Here is a 24,685-nt window from a genome sequence, read left to right on the forward strand (position 1 = left end):
TGTTGCTGCTTCTCACAGATAAACAGAGATCCCCCATTTTCTCTCCAGTTTCGTGCCTCCGAACATTTGTAAATTGTTAGGGATTATCAGAACTCAAATTCTAAAATACAAGTGCTTTCCACGAAAATAGATGTCTTATTTCATGTTGCCAACATTTAGAAAAGTGATGAGTCAACCAGCAAGCTGTCAAGTCCTTAAGTTAATCTATAGTCCCAGTCTCTGTACATCAGATGATTTGAAGATTTAAATGCTTATTTAGTAAAATATTAAACTTTCTTAAATGATCCATTACAATAAAAACTGCTTAGAGATGTGTTGCAAAAACTCTACCCGCAAACATTTCCCCTCACTAATTACCAGAACATTACATCCTTGAAGTTTTACGAATCTGCCCCTTATTTATTCCTGGTCCCATACAAATGATAAAGGGAAGTCCTTCATTTTTTCTTGGAAAATCCTGTCAAACATCTCAGATTGGGCAACAGTGAAATGAGTTTTCCAGTCGCCAATTGTGCCTGAAAGCAAAAAAAGAGAACTCATTAGCATTATTATACAGAACAACTTGCATTTATATAGCACCCCTCAAGCAGGGTAGCGTCCCAGAGCAGTTGATAGTGGTGGAGTACGACACCGAGCCAGGGCGAGGTGAACATCAGCATGGTCGAAAAGGAAAGTCTTCAGGCATGCCCTGAAGATGGAGAAGGAGGGGGCAAGGCAGAGGGATTAAGGAAGAGTGTTTCAGAATTTCAAGGCATAGTGGCTGAAAGAGAGGCCACCGATGGTGGAATGGAGGGCATCAGGGACAAGCAGGAGGCTAAAGCCAGCTGAGTGAAGGCAACCAGTAGTGAGTTGGGGAGTAAGCAGGTTGGAGAGGTAGGGAGATGCCGGGCATGAAGGGATTTGAAGACAAGTGAGAGGATCTTGAAACTGTTTGGTGATTAGGAGCCCGTTGGGTTTGGCAAGAACTGGTGTGACGGGGGTACGGAGTACAGTGCGGCTGAGTGTGTGGGTGGCAGTGTTTTGGATTAGCTACATTTTGTGGATCGTGGAGCTGGGGATACTGGTGAGGAGGGCATTTGAGTAGGCGAGACAGGAGGTGATGAACGAACTGAGGTAAACGGCCAAAATCCATATTGGAGTGCACAATCAAGGTTCAAGAAAGAAACAGCAGCAGCCCCGCCTTCAAATCCCTTCATGCCCTGGTACCTCCCTACCTCTCCAATATGCTTACTCCCCAACCTACTACCCATTGCCTCCCCTCAGGTGGCTCTGGCCTCCTGCCTGCCCCATAAGGACAGAGCTGCACCGTACGGACTATCAACAACAACTTTATATAGCGGCTCACACAACGGCTTGACTGGGAGCTCCTTGTCTGAATCCCAGTCCATGCTGGTTTCAGCCAGGGATGCATGGCAGAGGCTAAATTGGCCTGGCCTTGTCAGGATCAGGGAGACAGGATACCTGCTCCAGATCCCTCTGCAGCACTCTTTCCTGGTTGTGTGCACGTATGGCAGTCAAATGGGGAATAGGCCAAGCTTAGCTCTGACAGACTCTACTGTTGAACAGTAGACACTTAGATGGGCAGGGGGTGAGAAGGGCTTGGCATTGGAATACAACCAGTGCTCATAGATCCACACCCCAAAGAGGAGGCTAGAGCAGAAAGAGAGAAACACATACAAAGGATTCTCTTAATTAAAACTGAAAGTTAGTCTTTACTGAGTGTTATTTACAGTGTGTGCATGGATAAGCGCAAGCATTTAGACTGTACCTTTTCGAAGAAATGCCCCATCATTGGATTTTTTGGGAACTTTTTCATAGTTGGCCATCGGATTTACTTTCATTGTGTTGAAGGTGCAGAGTTCCAATACTGTGTTGAGCTTTTCATTGTCCAAGTGCTTCCCAAGGAAGGAACATATCTTTAGTATTGACGCCCTGAGATCCTGTTGGACATAGTGCAACAAATTGTTTTGAACCTTGGTGCATAATAAGAGTAAAGCAGTTTGGTGACACTAAATAAATGAAATGTCCTAAATTATTTATTATCCATCCATTAAAGGTGCTAAATATTCTAGAATGAATAGATCCTCTCTTTTCCATATGGTTGGTACTACCAAGTTTTCTGAGGTTTGAGGACATTAAAATAATTAACAATGTGAGCTTCACAGGTTATTGCGGACAAGCTGGATTGTGAAGCACAGTGAATAGGAAATATTATAACATGAAGAATTGCTGCCATGTGATATAATAATAGGAGCAATCATTATCAGGTCACACCTCACAAGCTTCACCTCAATGGTCCTCAAAAGAATTACCTGGACAAGACAAAGCACAATTTTCTTTGGCTAGGATTATTAAAAAAAAGTGATTAGAGCTATACAAAGTGAGCCCGAATTTAGGTATTTTCCATGTTTCTGAGTAATCTTAAATTTTAACACAACATAGTTTTAACAGACCAAGGTGAAACTTCGGGTCTTTAAACTCAACTAATTTGGTAAGGAAGCACACCATCCTATTTGACTTTCATATTGGCTCCTCTGATTCCACAGGTCCTTATATATTGCAAATGTAACTGCCCCAGCACAGAACCCTGCGTTTCCATTTTAATCTAGTTCCCCTAACCACTAATCTCAGCTTTCTGGCCTTTAAACAGTGCTGTCAATCCACATCTATGTCTTATCTTTGATCCCTAGCAACATCAGTTTGTAAAAGTGTCTCTCCATGGAACCATAGAAACTTATAGCACAGGAGAAGGCCATTTGGCTTATCGTATTTGTGCCAGCTCCCTCATGAACAATCCTTTCAGTCCCATTTACCTGTCCTTACCCCATATGCCTGAAGCAGTACTTGCTGCCATTTACTGTATGAGGTTATTTTACACTTTGGAGAGTTGAGATGGTATCAGGCTGACTGAAACAGAAAATGTTTAGCTAAAAGTGATTCACTACCTTCTTCATTTCTTCATAAGTAATGTACATGAAGTTGAATTCATCCCTGTGATTGTACCATTCCCTTACGTGGTCAAACCAGGAGCTGAATTCCACTATCAGAGAAAACAACAAGAAAATTTCATTTGCATAGGCCTTTCACGTCATGAGGATGTCCCAAGGCGCTGGACAATCAATGTTTCGGACCCAAGCTGGGGGTTGGGTTTTGGGCAGTGATTTAAAACATTTAAATCAGTGTTAGCATCTCAGCATCCACAAGCCAACAATCTATAAGCATTGTATAATTAGAGATGATCAGATTTCATGTATGAATCAAAGTAAAAGTCCAGTGTTTAAAAGACAAGGCGCTGGACAATCAGTGTTAATAGGTATGATATCAGACACAAAATTATTATTATTCATTTACATATAAAATATATAATAATAGCTGAATATTTACGTGCACCATCAATGAATTTTTCCAGAAAATCTGAAAAATCCTTTGATGATTCATAGAAGGCAAGATGATTGTGGAAATGATATGATGACACTATTACATCCTTTGGATTTCGAGCAACATAAATAACCTGCAAAGAAAGAACCATATACTTTTAGTATAAAATAAAGTACATTTTCATGATGTGCTAAATATATTCCAATAATAGAAATAACACTTAATTTCAAATCAACCCATCTCTGTTCCCTAACTACTGTCCCATCTCCAACCTCCCTTTCCTCTCCAAAGTATTGGAAGGAGTCTTTGCTTGCCAGTTTCACTCTTTCTTATCCCTGCAATCCTTGCATGAACCCCTCCAGAACCTTGGTCTCTTGTTTGACTCTCAACTGTCTTTTACGCACACATCTGCGGCTTGACCCATTTAGCTTTCTCCCATCTAAGCAACATTGTCTGCTTCTACCACTACCTCTCCCCTCAGGCCACTGAGATCCTTACGCATGATTTTGTCACTTCCAGGCTTGACAATGCCAACTCTGCTTGCCGGACGTCCAGGCGCTATGAGCCTGTCACCCAAATCCTTGTCTGGCTCCACTGACTCCCTATTCCCAAGCGGATTGAGTTCAAGATCCTTGTCGTCACTTTTAAATTGCCCCAACTCTGCAATCTTCTAAATCCCTAACAACCTGCCCACTCCCTCCACTTGGCAGGCACTGACCTGCTTCATGTCTCCACTCTGCCCACACCACCATTGGTGGTTGAGCTTCCAGCCTTTCTGCTCCCAACTCTCTGCAATTTCACCTCGCCCCTTACCTCATCTCCTTCAAGGTCTATCTCAAGACTTTTCTCTTTGACTATGCCTTTGGTCATCTTCCCATCCCACCTCTTCTGAATGCAAATCCAATTCGATGCAAACCCTCGATTATTCAGCACCTTGGGACATCTTCCCGATGTGAAAGGTGCTATATAAATGAAATTTGTTGGTTTTTGTTACTCTTATTGTAATAGAGCATTGTGAAAATGATTGCATTAACTTCTCTTGATAATAATGTTTGCAATAATTCTTGCATTTAATATAGCACCTTATCACATGGTCAAGAACTCTCACAGCACTTCACTAATGAAAACATCCTGATTCTATTGAAACTTGCAAATTTACTAACCTTGTGCATTGGACAACTTGTTAGCAGAACTTAGCTTTACCATATAAAAAAGTCAGAGTAAAGGCTGCTAACCAGGGTGCAATGATCCAAGCCTGGAGTACAAGTACTTAGAATGATATAGCATGGAAACAGGCCGATTGGCCAATCAAGCCAATGCTGAATGGCTTACTTCTCAGTGCAGACATTGAGAAGGGGTTCGGGCTGAAAATAAGGAAAGCGGCTGCCTCCAGCAGACATGGGGACCAGCGGATGTGTCAAATATCATAAGGACACTAAATCAAAACACGTGTTAATCTGCACCATAGGTGTTCATTTTACAAATGAACTTATTGCAACATTGCAAAGTTCACTCCACAGATACAACTGGAACAGAATGCCAGGAAAGGTGATTGAGGCCAGGACACTGGATTTATTTAAAAAGCAGCTTGATGTAGGATGCAGGGAATGGTAGGGTGGGTATTCTATAGGGATGAGATCAGATGGGCTGCATGGCCTTCTTCTTTCAAACTAATCTTGTGAAATGTTGGAAATAGCCAATATGAAGCTGTTTTTTCGCCATTTTTTGGAGTGGGGGTCACAGCTGGTTGTCTGACACATGGCAAAATCCATCATCATGCTTAAGAGTATCCAAGGCAAACTGAGAGTTCCATACATCCCACATACACATTGAAATTCCAAAAATATTTATTGGAATGGAATACGCATTCTCTCCCTGGAGGGACTCATCCTGCTCACCTAATTACATATAATGTTAGGAACAGTTTGGCAAGAGCCAAGGCTTGGGGATGCCAGAGTGTGTGTTATGGTACTCCTGGAGTTTAACCAGCTAAAATCTCACAGCTTGCCATTGAAACTACTATCTGGCAAGCTATCTACTACTTATCCAGCTAGAACCATCCAACCCATTAGGGCTTTGGATTGCAGGGTTAACAGTAACTGAGAGAGAAAAGTCCTTGCTCCAGTGACTGGTCTGCCCTTCCAAGTCTTACCAATGAGTCAGGCTGGCTGTGCTGTCATTAGCAGTGCCATATAGGGATCCTGAAATCTCTTCATTTAGCGAGACATCAATCCTTCAATAATTTATACTGAGTTTTGTATTAGAAAAACATATCAGTTGTTAATACATAAACAGTGAAATAATTAGTAATATATGAAAACATTACATTGTAGAAATAACATTCTTACCTTTCCCTTTTTTTCTTTCAACTCCTTTGGAACTAAATGGTAGGGTAAATGGGTGACATTCAAGCGAGGTGATGGACGTAATTGAAAATTTGAGGGAGGCACCTCAATCCAAGGGACCCGCTTGTGTGCTTGTGTGTTTTGTACTTCAGTTGGGTCACCATCAGAATTGATCAAACTCACAATCTGCTGCATCCAAACAGTGCCTAATGTGTGAGACAGGAAAATAAATGGTAAGAACAATGATGTAAATAAGGCCCCATATGAGCAACAACATGCACTTATATAACATGCTTGTCATACTGTAATGTCTTGAAGTGTTTACAGAGTTAGATTGGAAACCTGAGCAAGGTGAACAGTAAGTAGGATAGTAGGGATTGACCAATGTTGAATATGTAAGCTTTTGAGGTATTTTCCTGTTATTTAGGGAAAGGTGTGAGGCAGAGGGATTTTTGGAAAGCGTTCCACAGAGTTGGGGTATAAAGGTTGAAAGCTCTGTCACCTATGGTGGGGTGGAGAGGGTAGTGAATGTGAACATTGCCTAGTTGGCCATATGTGGCCGCTCAAGCAACTGTTCTCACTTAAAAATGACATTCTATTTTCTAATTTGGAATTACAATTAACAGTAACAAATTACATTTGTATAGCGTCTTTCACATTGGAAGGACATCCCAAAGCACTGTACAGTTATGGGTTTTCACCTGAACTGGGATTTAGATTCAAGAGGGATGGAGGATAGGGGTGGTCAGGGTGGGAATGTGGCCGAAGGCACGATCAAAGAGGAAGGTCTTGAGACAGGCCTTGAAGGAGGCAAGGGAGGGGTCGAGGCGGAGGTAAACTATTAACCAGAATATTTTCTAATTGAAAGATCTAAATGAAATAAATGGTGAAATATGTTAAAATAACTAAGTTTTATAAGAAATAAATTGTTTAAAACATCATGGGCTACAAAGCCAAAGCCAGTGGATTCATCTTAGCAACTTCACACAGTACCATGGTGATTGGAATGAAAAGTAGAAAAAGGGCCAAATTCAAAGTTGTGTGAGTCTATCAGAGAACCTAGGTGTGTGATTGATACTGTTAAATCAAAACTGAAGTCCCCAAATGCTTTAAGACTAGTTGGGGTGAAAATGCAATGTTCCATGACTGATTTGAAGCAGCAGAATTTCAGTCATAAATTGTCAAATGTTTTCGGGAGTGAACAATCCCAACTCCAATGATATAGCGCCTCATCATGTCATTGAGACATCTAAACATGCTTCACAGAATACATTATAAAGTGGGTTGACTGTGTATTTTGGAACTGACGTTTTGACTGTGGTTTTACAGAATGTTAAATCAGCTAAATTGGTGTTTATGAAGCTGCACGATAATGTTGTCAATAAAAACAGTATCGGGAAAGTTGAAATCTTCACTATTCTTGACTCCGAATTTGGGAAGGTTGATTTCTAAAAACAGTGATCTTAAAGCTAAGGTATGAGCCTGAAATATTTGCTTCCTATCCTGCCACTGTGCGTTGCTCCGAGAAACTACCCTGCATGAAGAGTGCTATATAAATGCAAGTTATTGGTGTCATTGAGGCTTTCTTGCAGCTGGTTGAGGATGAGAGAAGATTGAAAGGATAAGCATGAAAAAAATAATCCCTCTAAATTTTGTTACTATTCTACAATGTAAATTCCTTACCGGATTTTGGGTATGTCACCACAAACACATCGCTATCCCTTATTTCGAAAAGTTCCAGTTGCTCTAAATGTTCTCTTGTGTAGATGGAGGAGACAAAGTTACATTTTTTGTACTGGAAATAAAAATCTTCAGTTTGGGCCATTCTGTCGAATAACCTACAATCAGAAAACAAGAATAATAATAATAATAATAATAATAATAATCCTTGCATTTGATATAGCGCTTTTCACGTCGGAAGGACGTCCCAAAACGCTTCACAGAACACACTGTAAAGTGAATTGACTGTAAATTTGTGGGCGAACGCGGCAGCCAATTGCGCACAGCAATGTCCCACAAACAGTCGTAGATTGAAAATGCCAATTTTATTATTGTTTTTGGTTTTGGAGGGATTATTATTAGGCGTGTGGAGTAAGGAAACTTGCCCAAGGTTTCGCCCTGCCTGGAATAAATGAATAAATGTTCTTCACCCAAATGTCAGGTTCTTAAAATTGGAAAGTACAATAAATTAATTCAATATTTTCTAAATAAGTGTGGATTGCTTCATAATAGAGATAATAGGACTGATAGGATTGCTTCTTTGGGCAAATTTTTTGTTCCACAATATAAATCACTAGATTCTTTTTAACAAGTTTTATTTAAAGATGTTCACAATTATCAAATTATGAATTGTGCCCACTCAAACCGAAACAATATACAAGAGTGGGAAATGGGATTAAAAATATAAAGAGCTGCTATGATCTAATGAAATAATGGAGCAGGTTCATTGGGCTGAATAGTCCTGCATTTCTTTAGTGTCCTGAAAGTATTCCTACAAACTGTCCTTTGGATGAGACATTAAACCAAGGAATCATCTGCCTGGTCAGAGAGATGTTAAAAAACCTATGGCACTATTAGAAAAGAGAATTGAGTTTCTCCCGGGATCCTGGCCAATAAACCCCCAAATAAAATTGGTTCTTCATTTTATGTATGTTTGTGGGACATTATTGTGTTCAAAACTGATTGCTGCATTCACCCACAAAATACACAGTTACTATACTTCACAGTAAAATCCTGAGAAACGGGTTGAGATGGCCCGCAAAGCGAAAGGCCCTACACCAAATCTAAGAATTATTATTGTTCCTACATTCCTTTGTGAGTGAAAGCACATGTTCAGAGAAGAACAACAAGGATGATTTGAGCATCTAAAAGCTTCTAGTTTATAAAGAGAGACTGGTGGAGCTGAATCTTTTCTCTGTAAAAAAATAAGATTGAAGGAAGGCATGATTCAGTTCTTTAAAATGATAAGATCTCGATGGCGTAGATGCAAGCAAGCTTGGACCATGAGAGTTGAGCTAGAGAGCATAGGTTTAAAAATAAAAGATCTTAAGTGGGGCAGTAGATTAATAAATTAATAATAATAATTTAGATAACTATTAATAATAAGATTAATATTTTGTCCCACACACAATGTAGTGGATAAATATGGAGTAGACTCCCAACAAAAACAATGGTGATGAATTATGTGCTTGAGAACAGTATTAGAGGCTACAGGGAACAGGCCCAGACTGAAATGAATAATACTCCCATGGGACAGAAGTATTTCTGCGGTGCAAGGAGGAAATGTTGCCTGTGAAGGGAAATAGGTTTTCTTTGTACTTGAGATGAAATGGGCAGGCTGAAGTTCCTATTGGATAGGCTTTGTGTGACTGTGGAAGGATTGGGCTTTGAGGGCTGAATAACCCAATCTATGCTTTTTTAAAAATCTTCTTAGGATAAACAATATAAGCCCTTGGCCAATAATATCTAACAAGTAGCCTTACAGTCATCATTGTGTTCATTCATTCTATGACTACAGAGGGAGGAGTCATATGATGATCCTGATAATTGTGTATCATTGTACAAAATTGGTCCTGGCACACCCCACACCACTTGCTCCATTGATGGATTGAAGCCATTGCCTCCTCGCGGGGAGGTAAGTGAAGGTTCTTTGGGATTGAATTGACTCTGAGGTGGCACGCTTGATAATGAAAGTTTGGAATCAAGTCAATTCTTTGTGGCAGTCTCAATAGTCTAGTACTATGCCAAGCAGTTCTACAAAACTCCTGGACATTATCGTTGAAGAATCAACCAGCATGGTGTTGAAATATATTGACTATTACCTCGGGATACATTGGTATATTTCAAACAGCAATCAAATGTTCCAGAAGGTTTAATAGTTAAATGGTTAAAAGTAGCTTTGCTGGACAGGCTGAGGTTAGCTTCTGATTACATTTCATATTTTCCTGGGAAGATGTTCAGTCCTCTGAGATAATGAGCAATCGGGTCCTTGAGTATAGTTGTAAGAACAATGGACCATAGAAAGAAAAGGCTGCAGCCTCAGACGCCTGCCTACTTCAAGGCTGAGAAACAAGCAGGCTGTGGAAGGCTGCCCAGAAGTTGTCCATATCTCTATCTCCAAAGCAGCCTACAAAAGGTGGGGGCTATCTCTGTGACAAGGGGAAGTGGAGTTAGAAACGCATAAAAGAAAGATGTAACTTTGAAATAGTTGGAGTTGTATGGAGGGTCAGCTGTGGAGGCAATAATTCGTAATGAGGAACCAGATATAATTGGGATTACTGAAATGTGGCTACAAAAAGAACAGGACTGTCAACTAAACATTGCAGGGTATAACATATTTAGAAAGGATAGAGATGGGAAAAAGGACGGTGGAGTAGCTGTACTTGTTAGGGATAATATCATGGTACAAGAAAAAAGGGACATAGCCAACAGTAAGATAGAAACAGAATCTGTGTGGATAGAGATAAAAGATAGAAGGGATCAATCACACAAATAGTACTACTCTGCAGACCACCTAACAGTGGAAGGGAGGTAGAGGACGAAATATGCAAGCAAATTAGGGACATAGAGTAATAATCATGGGAGATTTCAACTACCCCAAAATAAATTGGCTAGAAGAGGTAGGTAAAGTGGATAAGGGAATGGAGTTCCTTCAATGTGTACAGGACTCTTTTCTTACCCAGTATGAGGGCCCAACAAGAGGGAAATCCCTGCTGGATTTAGTAATGGGAAATGAACCAGAGTAGATAAGAGAAGTACGAGTAGGGGAACATCTAATAATAATAATATTATTATATTAGGCAATAGCGATCATGACTTAATAAGGTTTAAGATAAAGATTGAGAAGGACATGAGTACAACAAAGACCATGGTAATAGATTGGAAAAAAGCTGATTTTGAGGGGATAAGAATGGAACTTAGGAAAATAAACTGGAAAACAATATTAATAATAATAATCCTTGCATTTGATACAGCACTTTTCATGTCTTCTAGATGTTTCAAAACGCTTCAAACAATATACTGTGAAGTGAAGTCACTGTATATTTTGTGGGCAAAACGGGGCAGCCAATTGTACACAGCAATGTCCCACAAACAGTCGTAGATTAAAGTGACCAATTTATTATTGGGTTTTTTCTTGAGGGATTATTATCAGGCATGTGGAGTAAGGAAACTTGTCCAAGGTTTCGCCCTGCCGGGAATCAAATCCAGGTCTCTCGCTTGCCAGGTGAGTGCTCTAACCACTGAGCTGCAGGATTTCTATCGGCTAATATTGGCAAACAAAGAAATAGAGCAGCAGTGGGAAACATTTAAAACAGTGATCAATAGAGTCCAAGAGAAATATATTCTGCTAAAAAGCAAGACAAAGCTAAATAATATCAATCATAGAATCATAGAATCGTACAGCACAAAAAGAGACCATTCGACCCATCGAGTCTGTGCCTGCTCTTTGAATAGAGCAATTAATGTCAATCTCACTCCCCCAGTCCTTTCCTCATAACTCTACAAACCCGTCCTCCTCAAATACCCGTCCACCACGTTTTTAAAAGTTGTTATCGAATCGGCCTCCACCACCCTTTCAGGCAATGCGTTCCAGATTCGAACAACTCACTGCGTGAAAAAAGTTCTTCTCACCTCCCCTCTGCTTCTTTTTGAGACTATTTTGAATCTGTGACCTCGAGTCACCGACACACCCACCAATGGAAACAGTTTTTCCCGTTCTAACCTAACAAATCCCCTCATGATTTTGAAGATCTCTATCAGGTCTCCTCGTAACCTTCTCTGCTCCAATGAGAATAATCCCAGCCTCTCCAGCCTTTCCTCATAATCAAGGTCCCTCATTCCTGGTACCATCCTCGTAAATCTCCTCTGCACCCTTCCCATTGCCTTAACATCCTTCCTATAGTGTGGTGCCCAGAACTGGCGCAGTATTCTAACTGAGGCCTAACCAGTGTTTTATATAGGTTAATCATAACTTCCTGACTCTTGTACTCTATGCCCCTATTTATAAAGCCTAGTATCCCATATGCCCTTTTTACAGCTTTATCTACCTGTCCTGCCACCTGCAAGGATTCATTTACCTGCATCCCCAGGTCTCTCTGTTCTTTTACCCCCCTTAAGATTGTATTACGTAGCCTATATTGCCTCCCCTCATTCTTTCTACCAAAATGCATGACCTCGCATATCTCCACAGTGAAACTCATCTGCCATGTGTCTGCCCATTTTACCATTCTGTCTATGTCTTCCTGCAGTTGGCTACTATCCTTCTCATTGTTACCACCCTATCTAACTTTGTGACGTCCGCAAACTTGGAAATGGTTCTTGCTATACTCAAGTTCAGATCATTTATGTGTATCAAGAAGAGCAGTGGTCCTAATACCGATCCCTGGGGGATGCCACTGTACACTTCCCTCCAGCCAGAAAAGCAGCTGTTCACCACAACTCTCTGCTTTCTGTCTCCCAGCTGGTTCTGGATCCATGCTGCCACTGTCCCTTTTATACCATGGGCTTCTATCTTTCTTACAAGTCTTTCATGTGGCACTTTGTCAAATGCCTTTTGAAAGTCCATATAAACTATATCAACTGCACTACCTTTATCCACCCTCTCCGTTACCTCATCGAAAAATTCTATGAGATTTGTCAGACAAGATTTGCCTTTAACAAATCCATGTTGGCTGTCCCTAATTAACCCATATTCTTCTAAGTGAAGATTTATTCTGTCCCGGATTATAGTCTCCAGGAGTTTCCCCACTACTGATGTTAGGCTGACTGGCTGTAGTTCCCTTCTGTCCCTTTTTGTACAGGGGAGTCACATTGGCCACTCTCCAGCCCTCTGGCACCACTCCTGTGTCCAACGAAGATTGAAAAATTGTAGCCAAAGCTTCCGCTATTTGTACCCGTGCCTCCCATAGTAATCTTGGTTGCATCCCGTCCGGACCAGGCGACTTATCTACCTTCAGCGCAGTCAACCTTTTCAGTACTTCCTCTCTGTTTATACCTATCCTATCCCTCTACCCTCTCCTCCAATATTGCAGCATTTGGTGCATCTACTTCTTTTGTGACGACAGATGCAAAGTACTCATTCCCCTCTGCCTCCACAATAAGATTTCCCCCTTGGTCCTTAATTGGCCCCACCCTACCTTTGACGAGCCTTTTTTTCTTGATATGCTTATAAAATATTTTAGAATTTGCTTTAATGTTACCTGCTAACCTTTTTTCGTATAATCTTTTTGCCCCTCTTATTTATTTTTTAAAACCTCTTCTGCACTTCCTATATTCTATTTGGTTGTCTTCTGTATCTTGGGTTTGACAATTGACATACGCCTCCTTTTTCTGCTTCATTCTAGATACAATTACCTTTGTCATCCAGGGAGGTTTGGAAGCCCTACTTTTCCCTTTTGTGGGAATGTATTTATTCTGTCGCCGAGCTATCTCATCCTTGAAGATTTCCCACTGCTCTTTAGTTGTTTTACCTGCCAATCTTTCTTTCCAGTCCACCTTGGCTAGGTCCCTTTTTAACTCACTGAAAGTTGCCCTCTTCCAGTTGAATATCTTCACCTTAGATGGTTCCTTGTCTCTTTCCATATGCACTCTGAATCTAATGATGTTATGATCACTATTGTCCAGATGCTCTCCCACTGAAACCTGCTCCACTTGCCCTACTTCATTCCCCAAAACTAGATCTAGCACTGCTTCCTTCCTTGTTGGGCTGGAAACGTACTGATCAAGAAAGTTATCCTGTATGCGTTTTAGGAATATTTCCCCTGCTTGCCCTTTGCGCTGTTGCTTTGCCAGTTTATGTTGGGAAAATTGAAGTCCCCCATTATCACGACCCTATTGGCCTTGCATTTGTCTGAGATCTGCTTGCAGATCTGCTCATCTATTTCCTTCCCACTATTTGGTGGTCTATAGTATACCCCTACCAGTGTTACAGCTCCTTTTTTGTTCCTTAACTCTAACCAGATAGATTCCATTTGGGGGCCCTCCAGCACGTCAACCCTTTCCACGGTTATAACTGTATTCTTGATTAACATTGCCACAACCCCTCCTTCTTTTCCTTCCCTATCCCTCCTGAATACATTATAGCCAGGAATATCCAACTCCCATTCCTGTCCTTGCTTGAGCCAAATCTCTGTTACTGCTACTACATCATATCGCCCTACGACCACTTGAGCTTGCAGCTCACCAATCTTGTTTGCTAAACTCCGTGCATTTAGGCACATGCACTCCAAGACCAACTTGACCTGTTCTGCACTTCCCCCGCTTTTTTNCCTCCATTTTCTAGCTCTCCGTTTTTTGCATTCCCTTCCCCCTCCAAAACTAGTTTAAACCTTCCCCAACAGCATTAGATAGCCTGTCTGCAAGCACATTCGCCCCAGCCCTGTTTAGGCCAAGCATTCACATGCTTGATCCTGCCACTCTGGTACTTATTTGCCCGAGGCACAGGGAGTAATCCAGAGATCACCACCTTAGATGTTCGATTCTTTAGTATGTATTCCCCAGCTTTTGATACTGACCCTGTAGAGTCTCAGCACTTTTTTTACCAATATCATGGATCCCCACCTGGACTACCACTTCTGGATGTTCGCCTTCCCCCTGAAGAATTTTATCCACCCTTTCTGCGATGAATAAAGATGTAAGGGCAACTTGAGACTCAGGAAAGAGGCGTTCACTAAATACATAAACAACAAAGGAGAGCATGACAAAAAAAATTACAAAGAGGTCAGGAAAATAGTCAAAAAACAATTAGGAAGGCAAAGAGGAATTATGAAGTTAAATTATCAAGGAATATAAAAAGAAATAGTAAAATATTCTACACCTATACATAACAAAAGAAAAATCAAAATCGGAATAGGGCCACTAAGGGATGGACCAGATAAGCTCACAGGCCGCCACAGTGAAATGGCAGAAATATTAAATAATTACTTTGTCTCAGTATTCCCCAGGGAGACGGATCAGGTGGACTTGACAGTAGAAGAGATCGAAAATAATATAAATACATTTAAGATACAAAGGGGAGTTATAATTGAAAAACTAACAAAACTCAGAGAGGATAAAAGCCTTGGTCCAGATGGTTGCATCTGCGTATATTAAAAGAATCGAGGGAAGAGATAGCAGAAGCACTATTACACATATATAATAACTCATTAGAAAAGGGAGTAGCGGCAGAGGACTGGAGAATAGCTAATGTTATACCTATATTTAAAAACGAAGATAGAACAAGCCCAGGGAACTATAGACCTGTCATCTTTAAGATGACAGATCTATAGTTCCCTGGGCTTGTTGTAGGAAACATAATGGAATGCTTACTGAATGAGGTAATAGAAAAACATCTGGAAATGAAATAAAGAATAGTCAGAAGGTATTTCAAAACGGAATGTCATGCTTGACCAACTTCATTGAATTCTTTGAAGGGATAACAGAAAGAGTATACAAGGGTAATGCTGTAGATGTAATATATTTAGATTTCCAAAAGGCGTTCGATAAGGTATCACATAATTGACTGATGAATAAGTTCAGAGCATGTGGAGTCAGTGGAAAAATAGCAGAAAGGATAGCAAGCTGGCTACAAAACAGAAAAGAGAGAGTAGGGATAAAGGGTAGCTATTCAGGGGTGGGCAGTGGTGTTCCACCAGGATCGGTATTGGGACCACTGTTGTTCACAATATACATTAATGATTTGGATTCGGGAATCAGCAGTACAATTTAAAAATTTGCGGACGACACTAAATTAGGGGGAGAAGTTAACACAGGAGGACTGCAACAAATTACAGCAAGACATTAATAAACTTGCTGAGTGGGCATTTAAATGGCAAATGCATTTCAATGTAGAAAAGTATGAGGTGGTACATTTTAGTAGAAGGAATAAGGAAGTTGCAAAATCCTGGAAAATAAAAATCTAAATGAGGTAGAGGAGCAAAGGTACCTAGGGGTACACATATACAATTCACTAAAAGTAGCAACACAGGTTAATAAGGCCATAAAAAAGACAAACCAGGCATTGGGGTTCATTTCTAGAGGGATAGAAATGAAAAGCAGGACAGTAATGGTAAACTGCTACAGAACCTTGGTTAGACCACACTTAGAATACTGTGTGCAGTTCTGGTCCCCACATTATTGAAGGGATGTAGAGGCACTGGAGAGGGTGCAAAGGAGATTCACAAGGATGATCCCAGAACTCAGAGGTTATAACCATCAGGAAAGGCTGAATATGCTTGGACTCTTTTCTCTTGAAAAGAGGAGGGTAAGGGGTGACCTGATAGATATCTGTAAAGTGATAAAAGGTTTTGATAGGGTAGACATAGGGAAGATGTTTCCACTTGTGGGGAGACCAAAACCCAGGGCCATCAATATAAAATAGTCACAAATAGATGAAATAGAGAAGTCAGAAGAAATTTCTTCACACAGAGCAGTGGGAATGTGGAACATGCTACCACAAGGAGTTGTTGAGGCAAATGGCATAGATGTATTTAAGGGAAAATTAGATAGGTACATGAGGGAGAAAGGAATAGAAGGTCCTGCTTGAAAGTTTAGTTGAGGAAGGGCAGGAGGAGCCTCATGTGGAGCATAAAGACCGGCGTAGACCAGTTGGGCCGAATGGCCTGTTTCTGTGCTGTATATTCTAATGTATTCTAGTGTACTTCCCAGTAGAATCGATATTGATTCTATTGTATCTATGCGTATGTACAGTGGTGAGGGAATGTACCTCCAGTAAGAAAGTGACCATTAAAAATGAAAGAGGAGGAATAGTGGGTAATATGGTTTAGGTTCTGTTTGCTAAGCAGAGAAGTAATAACAATAGTAGTAGTTGGTCAGGGGAAACCCAGAAGTCAGGTTAGGCAGTACGAGTTAGGTAGTAGGCTAATAGCTGGTTGTGTCTGTTGAGTTTACTGGAGCCACTCTCTGTGACTTAGTGTCACCATTGTCGATTGAATATTGCTGTATATGACTGGTTGAGTCTGAGGGTTTACCGGATGCCAGTCCCTGTTTAGTGTTGGTAATACGAGTGTCAGTTGTCTCTGAGGGGTATTTCTAGAGACTGATCTTTCTAGTATATGTCAAGGTGTAATCCCAGGTCTATTGTTTCGTCTGAAGTACAAATGTCCTGGATGTGAGGTAACCTTCTGCAATTGAACGACAACAAGACCGAGGCTCTCCTGATTGGTGCCCATCAGTGCCTCCACACCTCAGGCACAGACAGTATCATTATCCATGGATGCACATTCCATCTCACTGAGTCAGTCCAGAACCGTGGGTCTTGTTTAATCCTCAACTGTCCTTCCTACCCCACATCCGACCCACTCTACCTTGCCCCACCTCCGTAATATCACCCGACTCCACCACTGTCTCACCCCTCAGGCTGCTGAAACCCTCATCCACGCATTCAACACATCGAGGCTAGACTACGCCAACTCCCTGCTTGTCAGTCTTACCAAATATTACCTCCACAAGCTGCAGATCATCCAGAACTCTGTAGCTTGTGTCCTCTCCCTCACCCTCTACGACCTATGACCCCATCACCTCCACCCATACCCCAGAGGATAGAGTGCAAAATCTTCATCCTGTCCTTCAAGGCACTCCACGGACTTGCTCCTCCCTATCTCTGCAACCTGCTGACCCCTCACTGATGAAGACCCGGAAAAGAGCATCGTGGAGCAAGATTAGCTTCTCTCTTTATTTTGGTTGTGATGGCCCAGATCACTTCTTTGATTGAGCACGGAAGGAGCAATGAGACTTTGGACCTTTGAAGCTGTATCATCAACTCCTATCTGTATCAAAACACATTTTACTGCCTCCAATGCCATTCCACTGATCCTCACATCTGACTTGGACTTCGGAACCCAAATTCAAATTCGGAACCCAGTTCAAATTTGAAAAAGACTTTCCGATCTGATTTATACTAGAATTGTACCTTACTTCCGTGTTTCATTTTGATAGAAAAAACTGTGCTTCCTTGTCCTCCCTGCTTTCATTTAATATAAGCTGTTTAGAAGCCAAAATGCAAATAATTGTGCCTGCCTCACTACATTTATTGCATTTTGCCTTTTGATATTGTTTAAATTATTAAAACATTCCTTGCATTTAATATAGCAGCTTTCATATCATAAGAAGTTTCAAAGCACCTCACATAATTTTAGTGTAAAGTGATGACATTTTGTAGGCAAATATGGCAGTAAAGTTACACTCAGAAATGTAACTCATGAAGTGAGCAACTAATTTTATTTGGAGAATTGTCGTCCAAGACACTGGAAGAAACTATTTTCTTTTCAAATAGTATCATGGAATCTTTCACGTCCATCTGACCAGGCAGATGAGACTTTGGCTTATTGTCTCATCCGAAGGAGCATCTCCAAAGACATCCAAATATATCTCTCTGCCTCCACCCTTGATTCCAAGGCCACTCTGCTGTCCTAACAAAATGTCTGTCATCAAGTCTCATACTGCAGGTCACTGAAACCTTCAAATACGCATTCGTAATATCCAGGTTTGACTATGCAAACTCGATGATTCTCGGTCTCCCCAACTCCTCCCTCCATAGGCTGCAGATCATCTAGAAATCTGAAGCCCATGTCTTCTCCCAAACCAGGCTCTGTGACCCTATCACCCCCATCCTCGCCCAACTCCATTGGCTTCCCATCTCACAGAGAATACAGTTCAAGATCCTGGTCCTCACCTTCAGAGCTCTCCATGGCCTTGCTCATCCCTACCTCTAAGACCACCTAACCCCCTACCAACCAAAGTAAATCCAGTTTAAAAAACAAATACAAAATGCTAATATCTCGTTGCAAGCCAAATAAAGTAATTAAAGGCAATTTGCATGTGTCTTTGTCTGTGTGTGTGTGTGCCTGATACCTGGGATTAAAAAAGGCATTGTGGATTCCGTTTCATTTCGCTGTTACTACTACTATGAATAATTCTCAGATTTCATATAACGCCTTATCACGTCTTCGAGGTGTCTCAAACGCTTCACAGAATATACTGTAAAATGAATTGACTGTGTATTTTATGGGCGAAACGCAGCAATCAATCCCCAAATTATTATTGTTTTATTATTTTGGTGGGGGAGGGATTATTACCCCCAGAGAATCGATCCACCAATCGACTAACAACCATGTTCCTACTTACTGCTAGGTAAACAGAGGGGTATGAAGTAAGGAAACTTACCCAACATTTCGCCCTGCCTGGAATTGAACTAAGCTCTCTCGCTTGCGAGGCTAGTGCTCAAACCACTGAGCTACAGGACTCCACATCATTGGTTACTCAGTTGATGACTGTTCTGGTCTTTGCATGAATAAAATGCTTATGTAACAAATTTATTTAACCATTGGAACCAGACCCCTGGTATATTGGCTCTACACCCTGCTGAGCTGGTTATACATGAGATCATTTATCATGGGGGTGTTGATGGGTATTGTTAGGTTTCCTAGGAAATATTGTAACACTAGTTCCAATAATCCAACAAGCACCAACAAGCCAGTCTGGCTCATCAGCACGACCTGGGGGAATGGCAGACCAGTGTACAGCATTTCAGACCCAAGCTGGGGTCAGGGGGGGGAGAAGGGAGAGAAGAGGAAGAGGGGTGGCCGATGGCATGGTCGAAGAGTAGGATCTTGAGGCGGGACTTGAAGGAGGTTAAGGAGGGGACAAGGTGGAGTGATTGGTGGATAGAATTCCAGAGGTTGGGGCAGAGTGGCTGAAGTCTCTCCCACCAATGGTGGGGCAGGTGGGTTGGGGGATGTGTAGGAGGCCGGAGCCGGGTGAGCGGAGGGAGCGGGTGGGTTGGTAAGGGGTTAGGAGGTCGCAGAGGTAGGGTGGGGTGAGGCCATGGAGGGCTTTGTAGGTGAGAACCAGGAACTTGAACTGGATCCTCTGAAGGATAGGGAGTCAATGGAGTTGGGCGAGAGTGGGGGAGATGGGGTAAACAATCAATAACACTAAGAAGCAAATAATATCAATGCTAAGCAATCAATATTTCAAGGGACAAATGTAGGAAGTAAATAGCCATAAAAGTATATTTTGTATATATATATAAAGTATAAGTTTCTATGTCAATGGATCATAAAAGCATAGCTATCGTCACAAAGATGTAACTTTTGCTGAAGCAACCTTCGTTATTGAAACAGACGAAAACAGAGAAACTAATTGTGTAAGTAATGTTTCTACATTGAGATTGTATTTCGGTTTTCTTTCCCCTTTGCCACACCTACCTTATCTGCTGCTGTAGCTTTTCCCCTTTGCCACACCTACCTTATCTGCTGCAGTAGATTTTCCTGTAACTGCTGGAAACAGTCCACCTTGAAGCAGAACACATGACAAAAAATCAACTTGGTTTTTGCATTTCAATGTAGTTCACTGAATGCATTTTCTCCTCTGTGGTTCTGTGCTCCAGCTTATCATCTGTCACTGAATTGTCCAGATGCTCTCCCACTGAAACCTGCTCCACTTGCCCTACTTCATTCCCCAAAACTAGATCTAGCACTGCTTCCTTCCTTGTTGGGCTGGAAACGTACTGATCAAGAAAGTTATCCTGTATGCGTTTTAGGAATATTTCCCCTGCTTGCCCTTTGCGCTGTTGCTTTGCCAGTTTATGTTGGGAAAATTGAAGTCCCCCATTATCACGACCCTATTGGCCTTGCATTTGTCTGAGATCTGCTTGCAGATCTGCTCATTTATTTCCTTCCCACTATTTGGTGGTCTATAGTATACCCCTACCAGTGTTACAGCTCCTTTTTTGTTCCTTAACTCTAACCAGATAGATTCCATTTGGGGGCCCTCCAGCACGTCAACCCTTTCCACGGTTATAACTGTATTCTTGATTAACATTGCCACAACCCCTCCTTCTTTTCCTTCCCTATCCCTCCTGAATACATTATAGCCAGGAATATCCAACTCCCATTCCTGTCCTTGCTTGAGCCAAATCTCTGTTACTGCTACTACATCATATCGCCGTACGACCACTTGAGCTTGCAGCTCACCAATCTTGTTTGCTAAACTCCGTGCATTTAGGCACATGCACTCCAAGACCAACTTGACCTGTTCTGCACTTCCCCCGCTTTTTTTCCTCCATTTTCTAGCTCTCCGTTTTTTGCATTCCCTTCCCCCCTCAAAACTAGTTTAAACCTTCCCCAACAGCATTAGATAGCCTGTCTGCAAGCACATTCGCCCCAGCCCTGTTTAGGCCAAGCATTCACATGCTTGATCCTGCCACTCTGGTACTTATTTGCCCGAGGCACAGGGAGTAATCCAGAGATCACCACCTTAGATGTTCGATTCTTTAGTATGTATTCCCCAGCTTTTGATACTGACCCTGTAGAGTCTCAGCACTTTTTTTACCAATATCATGGATCCCCACCTGGACTACCACTTCTGGATGTTCGCCTTCCCCCTGAAGAATTTTATCCACCCTTTCTGCGATGAATAAAGATGTAAGGGCAACTTGAGACTCAGGAAAGAGGCGTTCACTAAATACATAAACAACAAAGGAGAGCATGACAAAAAAAATTACAAAGAGGTCAGGAAAATAGTCAAAAAACAATTAGGAAGGCAAAGAGGAATTATGAAGTTAAATTATCAAGGAATATAAAAAGAAATAGTAAAATATTCTACACCTATACATAACAAAAGAAAAATCAAAATCGGAATAGGGCCACTAAGGGATGGACCAGATAAGCTCACAGGCCGCCACAGTGAAATGGCAGAAATATTAAATAATTACTTTGTCTCAGTATTCCCCAGGGAGACGGATCAGGTGGACTTGACAGTAGAAGAGATCGAAAATAATATAAATACATTTATAATAATAATAATAATAATAATAATCCTTGCATTTGATATAGCGCTTTTCACGTCGGGAGGACGTCCCAAAGCGCTTCACAGAACACACTGTAAAGTGAATTGACTGTATATTTGTGGGCGAACGCGGCAGCCAATTGCGCACAACAATGTCCCACAAACAGTCGTAGATTGAAAATGACCAATTTATTATTGTTTTTGGTTTTGGAGGGAGGGATTATTATTAGGCTCTGTGTGGAGTAAGGAAACTTGCCCAAGGTTTCGCCCTCTGCCTGGAATTGAACTCAGGTCTCTCGCTTGCAAAGCGAGTGCTCTAACCACTGAGCTACAGGACTCCACTTTTTTATTTGGGGATTGTTGGCCAGGGAATTTTTACCCCTTCTGCTACCTCTTTGCCCGTCTTCAGATAGCACCTGAAGGCTCCATTTAAGATACAAAGGGGAGATATAATTGAAAAACTAACAAAACTCAGAGAGGATAAAAGCCTTGGTCCAGATGGTTGCATCTGCGTATATTAAAAGAATCGAGGGAAGAGATAGCAGAAGCACTATTACACATATATAATAACTCATTAGAAAAGGGAGTAGCGGCAGAGGACTGGAGAATAGCTAATGTTATACCTATATTTAAAAACGAAGATAGAACAAGCCCAGGGAACTATAGACCTGTCATCTTTAAGATGACAGATCTATAGTTCCCTGGGCTTGTTGTAGGAAACATAATGGAATGCTTACTGAATGAGGTAATAGAAAAACATCTGGAAATGAAATAAAGAATAGTCAGAAGGTATTTCAAAACGGAATGTCATGCTTGACCAACTTCATTGAATTCTTTGAAGGGATAACAGAAAGAGTATACAAGGGTAATGCTGTAGATGTAATATATTTAGATTTCCAAAAGGCGTTCGATAAGGTATCACATAATAGACTAATGAATAAGTTCAGAGCATGTGGAGTCAGTGGAAAAATAGCAGAAAGGATAGCAAGCTGGCTACAAAACAGAAAAGAGAGAGTAGGGATAAAGGGTAGCTATTCAGGGTGGGCAGTGGTGTTCCACCAGGATCGGTATTGGGACCACTGTTGTTCACAATATACATTAATGATTTGGATTCGGGAATCAGCAGTACAATTTAAAAATTTGCGGACGACACTAAATTAGGGGGAGAAGTTAACACAGGAGGACTGCAACAAATTACAGCAAGACATTAATAAACTTGCTGAGTGGGCATTTAAATGGCAAATGGCAACAAGCACCAACAAGCCAGTCTGGCTCATCAGCACGACCTGGGGGAATGGCAGACCAGTGTACAGCATTTCAGACCCAAGCTGGGGTCAGGGGGGGGAGAAGGGAGAGAAGAGGAAGAGGGGTGGCTGATGGCATGGTCGAAGAGTAGGATCTTGAGGCGGGACTTGAAGGAGGCTAAGGAGGGGACAAGGTGGAGTGATTGGTGGATAGAATTCCAGAGGTTGGGGGCAGAGTGGCTGAAGTCTCTCCCACCAATGGTGGGGCAGGTGGGTTGGGGGATGTGTAGGAGGCCGGAGCCGGCTGAGCGGAGGGAGCGGGTGGGTTGGTAGGAGGTTAGGAGGTCGCAGAGGTAGGGTGGGGCGAGACCATGGAGGGCTTTGTAGGTGAGAACCAGGAACTTGAACTGGATTCTCTGAAGGATAGGGAGTCAATGGAGTTGGGCGAGAGTGGGGGAGATGGGGTAAACAATCAATAACACTAAGAAGCAAATAATATCAATGCTAAGCAATCAATATTTCAAGGGACAAATGTAGGAAGTAAATAGCCATAAAAGTATATTTTGTATATATATATAAAGTATAAGTTTCTATGTCAATGGATCATAAAAGCATAGCTATCGTCACAAAGATGTAACTTTTGCTGAAGCAACCTTCGTTATTGAAACAGACGAAAACAGAGAAACTAATTGTGTAAGTAATGTTTCTACATTGAGATTGTATTTCGGTTTTCTTTCCCCTTTGCCACACCTACCTTATCTGCTGCTGTAGCTTTTCCCCTTTGCCACACCTACCTTATCTGCTGCTGTAGATTTTCCTGTAACTGCTGGAAACAGTCCACCTTGAAGCAGAACACATGACAAAAAATCAACTTGGTTTTTGCATTTCAATGTAGTTCACTGAATGCATTTTCTCCTCTGTGGTTCTGTGCTCCAGCTTATCATCTGTCACTGAATTGTCCAGATGCTCTCCCACTGAAACCTGCTCCACTTGCCCTACTTCATTCCCCAAAACTAGATCTAGCACTGCTTCCTTCCTTGTTGGGCTGGAAACGTACTGATCAAGAAAGTTATCCTGTATGCGTTTTAGGAATATTTCCCCTGCTTGCCCTTTGCGCTGTTGCTTTGCCAGTTTATGTTGGGAAAATTGAAGTCCCCCATTATCACGACCCTATTGGCCTTGCATTTGTCTGAGATCTGCTTGCAGATCTGCTCATCTATTTCCTTCCCACTATTTGGTGGTCTATAGTATACCCCTACCAGTGTTACAGCTCCTTTTTTGTTCCTTAACTCTAACCAGATAGATTCCATTTGGGGGCCCTCCAGCACGTCAACCCTTTCCACGGTTATAACTGTATTCTTGATTAACATTGCCACAACCCCTCCTTCTTTTCCTTCCCTATCCCTCCTGAATACATTATAGCCAGGAATATCCAACTCCCATTCCTGTCCTTGCTTGAGCCAAATCTCTGTTACTGCTACTACATCATATCGCCGTACGACCACTTGAGCTTGCAGCTCACCAATCTTGTTTGCTAAACTCCGTGCATTTAGGCACATGCACTCCAAGACCAACTTGACCTGTTCTGCACTTCCCCCGCTTTTTTTCCTCCATTTTCTAGCTCTCCGTTTTTTGCATTCCCTTCCCCCCTCAAAACTAGTTTAAACCTTCCCCAACAGCATTAGATAGCCTGTCTGCAAGCACATTCGCCCCAGCCCTGTTTAGGCCAAGCATTCACATGCTTGATCCTGCCACTCTGGTACTTATTTGCCCGAGGCACAGGGAGTAATCCAGAGATCACCACCTTAGATGTTCGATTCTTTAGTATGTATTCCCCAGCTTTTGATACTGACCCTGTAGAGTCTCAGCACTTTTTTTACCAATATCATGGATCCCCACCTGGACTACCACTTCTGGATGTTCGCCTTCCCC

At 41.7% G+C, this 24,685-nt stretch overlaps 1 protein-coding gene across 6 annotated transcripts; it reads right to left on the reverse strand.

Annotated features, from left to right (window-relative positions):
- LOC103182565 (amine sulfotransferase) lies at nt 1–24,684 on the reverse strand. 6 transcript variants are annotated; one of them, XM_042333729.1, is made up of 10 exons: nt 24,653–24,684; nt 23,508–23,594; nt 21,073–21,181; nt 19,968–20,014; nt 7,407–7,561; nt 5,727–5,929; nt 3,385–3,511; nt 2,946–3,040; nt 1,769–1,940; nt 1–515 (listed from the first exon to the last, which is right to left on the reverse strand). In XM_042333729.1, exons 5-10 carry the CDS (start codon nt 7,546–7,548, stop codon nt 400–402), a joined length of 855 nt encoding a protein of 284 aa, XP_042189663.1. In that variant the 5' UTR covers nt 7,549–7,561; nt 19,968–20,014; nt 21,073–21,181; nt 23,508–23,594; nt 24,653–24,684; the 3' UTR covers nt 1–399. The 6 variants fall into 6 exon arrangements, with proteins under 6 accessions (XP_042189663.1, XP_042189662.1, XP_042189664.1 ...); XM_042333728.1 differs by having other exon boundaries at nt 23,548–23,594; nt 24,653–24,678; XM_042333730.1 differs by lacking the exon at nt 21,073–21,181.
- Between the last annotated feature and the right edge of the window lies 1 nt (nt 24,685).

The sequence above is a fragment of the Callorhinchus milii genome, unplaced genomic scaffold, assembly GCF_018977255.1.
Source record: "Callorhinchus milii isolate IMCB2004 unplaced genomic scaffold, IMCB_Cmil_1.0 Scaffold3, whole genome shotgun sequence".
Lineage (NCBI taxonomy): Eukaryota > Metazoa > Chordata > Chondrichthyes > Chimaeriformes > Callorhinchidae > Callorhinchus > Callorhinchus milii.

Coding starts and splice junctions, on each gene's coding strand:
- LOC103182565 (XM_042333730.1), bottom strand. CDS start 7,548: ATGGCCCAAACTGAAGATTTTTATTTCCAGTACAAAAAATGTAACTTT. Junction 1,941..2,945: donor CTTATGAAGAAATGAAGAAG/GTAGTGAATCAC, acceptor TATGTCCAACAG/GATCTCAGGGCGTCAATACT. Junction 516..1,768: donor TGGGGCATTTCTTCGAAAAG/GTACAGTCTAAA, acceptor TTTTGCTTTCAG/GCACAATTGGCGACTGGAAA.